Source organism: Limulus polyphemus, unplaced genomic scaffold (assembly GCF_000517525.1).
Source record: "Limulus polyphemus unplaced genomic scaffold, Limulus_polyphemus-2.1.2 Scaffold1746, whole genome shotgun sequence".
In the NCBI taxonomy this organism is placed as follows: Eukaryota; Metazoa; Arthropoda; class Merostomata; order Xiphosura; family Limulidae; genus Limulus; species Limulus polyphemus.
Genome location: NW_013667356.1, coordinates 87,691 through 93,946, shown reverse-complemented (window position 1 = coordinate 93,946; position 6,256 = coordinate 87,691). Strand labels below are relative to the sequence as shown.

At 30.4% G+C, this 6,256-nt stretch overlaps 1 protein-coding gene across 2 annotated transcripts in view; it reads right to left on the bottom strand.

Annotated features, from left to right (window-relative positions):
- LOC106464812 (voltage-dependent calcium channel subunit alpha-2/delta-2-like) overlaps positions 1–6,256 on the bottom strand; it is a 32,639-nt gene that overhangs the window by 11,140 nt on the left and 15,243 nt on the right. For both annotated transcript variants that reach the window (XM_022392592.1, XM_022392593.1), the window contains exons 8-10: positions 5,311–5,385; positions 2,681–2,751; positions 159–234 (exon numbers count right to left, since the gene is read on the bottom strand). In XM_022392592.1, coding sequence (XP_022248300.1) covers positions 159–234; positions 2,681–2,751; positions 5,311–5,385 — 222 coding nt within the window. The remainder of the gene's footprint in view (positions 1–158; positions 235–2,680; positions 2,752–5,310; positions 5,386–6,256) is intronic.

The window sequence follows — 6,256 nt, the reverse complement described above, 5'->3', positions numbered from 1 at the left end:
GTTTTCTTGTGCCCAATAATGCATAATTTCATTTGATAAACACGTTTAGATTGAATGGTAATTTATAATCAGTCACAAGAACGTCGAATCTGAATCACTTGAAAAAAACACGGGGGTGCTTAACTTTTTTCCAGGTGTATAGTTCATGTGAAACTCACCAAAGGCATGTGTCTAAAACCTTGGTTAACCTTCTGATCTTTAGGACACCTTGCTTCATAGTTGTAATCATCAATGCTTAAAATGTAAACAAGAAAGATTTAGCTTTAATACAGGGAGTTCATGATAATAGATACTACTGAATAACAATCAGACACACAACTCATGATGATAGATACTACAGGATAACAATCAGACACAGAACTCATGATAATAGATACTACTGAATAACAATCTGACACACAACACATGATGATAGATACTACAGGATAACAATCAGACACACAACACATGATGATAGATACTACAGGATAACAATCAGACACACAACTCATGATAACAGATACTGCTCAGTAGGAATCAGACACAGAACTAATGATAATAGATACTACAGGATAACAATCAGACACAGAACTAATGATAATAGATACTACAGGATAACAATCAGACACACAACTCATGATAATAGATACTACAGAATAACAATCAGACACACAACTCATGATAATATTTACTACTCAGTAGGAATCAGACACAGAACTAATGATAATAGATACTACAGGATAACAATCAGACACACAACTCATGATAATAGACTACTGAATAACAATCAGACACACAACTCATGATAATGGATACTACTGAATAACAATCTGACACACAACTCATGATAATAGATACTACTCAGTAGGAATCAGACACAGAACTAACGCTAATAGATACTACAGGATAACAATCAGACACATAACTCATGATAACAGATACTACTAAATAACAATCAAACACACAACTCATAATGATAGATACTACTGAATAACAATCAGACAGAACTCATCATAATAGATACTACTCAGTAGGAATCAGACACAGAACTAATGATAATAGATACTACAGGATAACAATCAGACACAGAACTTATGATAATATTTACTACTCAGTAGGAATCAGACACAGAACTAATGATAATAGATACTACAGGATAACAATCAGACACACAACTCATGATAATGGATACTACAGAATAACAATCAGACACACAACTCATGATAATAGATACTGCTCAGTAGGAATCAGACACAGAACTAATGATAATAGATACTACAGGATAACAATCAGACACAGAACTAATGATAATAGATATTACAGGATAACAATCAGACACACAACTCATGATGATAGATACTACAGGATAACAATCAGATACACAACTCATGATAATAGATACTACTGAATAACAATCTGACACACAACTCATGATAATAGATACTACTAAATAACAATCTGACACACAACTCATGATAATAGATACTACTAAATAACAATCAGACACACAACTCATGATAATAGATACTACTCAGTAGGAATCAGACACAGAACTAACGCTAATAGATACTACAGGATAACAATCAGACACACAACTCATGATAATAGATACTACTCAGTAGGAATCAGACACAGAACTAATGCTAATAGATACTACAGGATAACAATCAGACACATACCTCATGATAACAGATACTACTAAATAACAATCAAACACACAACTCATAATGATAGATACTACTGAATAACAATCAGACAGAACTCATCATAATAGATACTACTCAGTAGGAATCAAACACAGTATTATGATTTTATAATAAGAGCCCAGAACCATTATATAATAAATGTAAATCAAAGTTTCACTATTATGTTTTTATAATAAGGGCCCAGAACCATTATATAATAAATGTAAATTAAAGTTTCAGTATTATGTTTTTATAATAAGGGCCCAGAACCATTATATAATAAATGTAAATTAAAGTTTCAGTATTATGATTTTATAATAAGGGCCTGGAACCGAGCCCAGAACCATTATATAATAAATGTAAATCAAAGTTTCAGTATTATGTTTTTATAATAAGGGCTCAGAACCATTATATAATAAATGTAAATCAAAGTTTCACCATTATGTTTTTATAATAAGGGCTCAGAACCATTATATAATAAATGTAAATCAAAGTTTCAGTATTATGTTTTTATAATAAGGGCTCAGACCCATTATATAATAAATGTAAATCAAAGTTTCAGTATTATGTTTTTATAATAAGGGCTCAGACCCATTATATAATAAATGTAAATCAAAGTTTCAGTATTATATTTTTATAATAAGGGCCCAGAACCACTATATAATAAATGTAAATCAAAGTTTCAGTATTATGATTTTATAATAAGGGCCCAGACCCATTATAGTTAAGAACTAGTCAAAACAAGTTTGAATTAAGTTTACAAAGAATGGCTGGGAACCAGTTAACAGAAACTTTCATCAAGAGTTTACCCACAATACCAAGAAATTTGTCATCAGTAACTGGTGTAAACTGTTAATGAACAACATATCTGAAAGATCTCTTGTAATTCATTCTGGAGTTTTAGAAAGATCACTTGCCATTTGATTATAGTATGTAACATCAATTTCATAGCTGAAATTGTATCATTTCAACATATGCTACTTTTATCAAATCAACAACTTATAATACATTGTTACCTCTGGTATACTCCCTTCATATGAAGTTCTGTCATGAGGTGAGGATCATGAGTACCAAAGAAAAGTCCTATCTGTTAAACAAAGCATGTAAGTTTAAGTTTATGGAAGAAATCTGAGAAATAAAAGCAAGTGAGTAGAAAATATATATACAACTAAAAACAGACACTATATATCAAGAAAGTTGATTTTTACCATTCAACTATGGTTTAATACAAGCCTTGTTAATGAATTTTATACAGCTTGGAATGAAACCAGAAAGTATTTCATGAAACTGTTCTACAGTTAGCCATCATGGCAAATGATATATTAACAATAAACTCTGAATTCTGCTGTCTTTAGGTATTGTGTCTGAAGTGTGTCATGTTCAGATGTCTGTATTGTATTGTGTCTCTAGGTGTCTTGAAATGTCTCATATCTAGATGTCTGTATTGTATTATGTCCATGACACACTTCAAGACACTAGACATAACACAATACAGACATCTAGACATGACACACTTCAAAACACCTAGAGACACAATACAATACAGACATCTAGACATGACACACTTCAAAACACCTAGAGACATAATACAATACAGACATCTAGACATGACACACTTCAAGACACCTAGAGACATAATACAATACAGACATCTAGACATAACACACTTCAAGACACTAGACATAACACAATATAGACATCTAAACATGACACACTTCAAAACACCTAGAGACATAACACAATACAGACATCTAGACATGACACACTTCAAGACACCTAGCTCTAGATGTCTGTATTGTATTATGTCTCTAGGCATCTTGAAGTGTGTCATGTCTGGAACTTCTTTATATAATTTTTTACTGTTTCCTACGGTTATGTTAATTTAAAAATTTTTGATTAGCTAATTATGTATTTTATGTTTCTATGCTTTCTGTTTGTTCAACTATGAATTTATTGATTGAATACACATTCACTGCACTACCAGAAGGGACTTCTGTTTGTCCAACTGTGAATTTATTGATTGAACACACATCACTGCACTGCCAGAAGGGACTTCTGTTTGTCCAACTATGAATTTATTGATTGAACATGCATCACTGCACTGCCAGAAGGGACTTCTGTTTGTCCAAAAGTGAATTGATTGATTGAACACACATCACTGCACTGCCAGAAGGGACTTCTGTTTGTCCAACAGTGAATTTATTGATTGAACACACATTCACTACACTGCCAGAAGGGACTTATGTTTGTCCAACTATAAATTTATTGATTGAACACACATTTACTGCACTGCCAGAAGGGACTTCTGTTTGTCCAACAGTGAATTTATTGATTGAACACACATTCACTGCATTGCCAGAAGAGACTTGACAATTATGAATAGTTCTTAGTTTTAAGGAAAAAAGAGGTGCTAAGCTTTAACACTGTGCAATCTGAGATCCAATAGTGCTTGTTATGCATTTGGTGCAGTGAAGGGTGATGAAGCAACACTTAATACAAATGTTTGAAATACTTCCTAATTACTTAGGGGTTTAGGATTTTTTTAACATTTTCTTTTGATGTTCTTTTCATTCTTAATTAAGTTTTTGTATTATATTATGCCATTTCAAAGCTAGAGAAATAATATTCTGTGGAAAGACATTGAGCAGGGATATTAAGGTTCAGTGAGGAAGGTAATCAAAGTCCTACAAAAGTAAACTATTCTAATGTTAGACTCAATTTTCTCTTATTGAGTTAAGTAATGTGTTCAAGTAATATACAAAAATATAACAACCTTTTCTTATTTACTGAAATTAAAGCATAATTGTTTTTTTATAAATAATCTTGACTGGAAACACCATTGGCAATACACCATGCCTAACAAAGGTAAAGATATCCCAATATTGAAACATAGGGTAAAACTTTGTCATTTCAGCAAAATAAAGTATGAAATAAAATACACTGATGAATATCAAACAACATAAAACTATATATAATATGGCACATTATAATGAAACCCAAAAAGCCTAATATGAAAGGAAGTATTTTTACTGTTTCTCAAAACAGAATATCACAACCTATCAAATGAGAGAAATAATAAATCATATCTTAAGAATTTATCCTTGCACAAACTAAACATATATATATCAAGTTTGTACTAAGTTCCCTGCAACTTAGTTAAGTATTTTTACCAGGAGAATAAATAGATCAAGATTTACAGGTGATACTCATCTGGTCCAAAAAAGGTTAAAAATAAAATCCAAATATATATATATACTAAACAAGAAAACTAATTGTACCCTAGAATCATTTATGGTTAAAGAAAACAGTTATATCGTAACTGTCAAGAGTTTAAATACTCACTCTGATTCAAAGTTATAGGTATACCTAATAGCACAGATTCATCAAGTCCAAGTTATTATTCTGGTAGTTGAGTTCAAATACTTGCTCTACTTCAAAGCTATGGGTATACCTGTTAACAAAGGTTAAATATACCTAATAATAAAGGTTAAGTAAACCTGTTAATAAAGACTCACCAAGTCCAAGTTATTATTCTGGTAGTTGAGATCAAATAATTGCTCTACTTCAAAGCTATGGGTATACCTGTTAACAAAGGTTAAATATACTTAATAATAAAGGTTAAGTAAACCTGTTAATAAAGACTCACCAAGTCCAAGTTGTTATCCTGGTTAGTGGCCACAATGAAGGCTGCATCATCCAATAAATAACATAATGCAATGTCCTACAATACAGAATATTCACTCTTAATTACTGCTTATAAGTAAAGACATTATATCAATAACTAGTTATATTCTGCCAGGATGTTATTTGTGTCTAAGTTATATATGGGATAAATTATCAGTAACAACTAAAGTTTCGAGCATTTTTCAAAAATGAAACAACTGCACAAAATAATCTTGGCAGAATGATTTAACTTTTATCTAACTCATTAGTGTGAACACATAAAACTCCATCTGCATGTCAATTTAACTTTTAATATATTTAATTAATATAACAAACAGATAACAATTATTTGTATATAACATCTCTCAAAAAAAAAATCTAATTTTATCTAATTTCTTTAGCACAGAACTATTGTCCTGCACCAGATGGATATTTTTTAATTATTTAACAGATTTCTATGCTCTCGAAATTTCTAAACATTTTTCAAAGTCCTCTATATCCTATCAAATGTTTGGTTATCACTATGTGTAGTAATCTTAGCTTTATCAAAGTATGAAAATAGCAATATTTACCCATTTTAATAAAGGTTCAGAAAAAAACGACCTTTACACTCCAGAGAAATATAAAATATTATATTCATCAGGGTTCATATACACAACTGTCTGATAATATTTTGTAGAATATTTATTATATTATAAAAGTGTTTGTAATGTTCTATTTCTTGAGTCTGTCATAATGTGCATCTAACAATGAATAAAATATTATTATTGTTTCATTATTGTACTAATATTATAGTATTGTTATAATACTAACTATGTAGCTATAAAAACATATGACATATATTACTTAAATAAAATATAAAAAACAAATAAAATAAAGAGAGCCATAATATGTTTTATGATTAACTGAATACACACAAAGACAAAAAA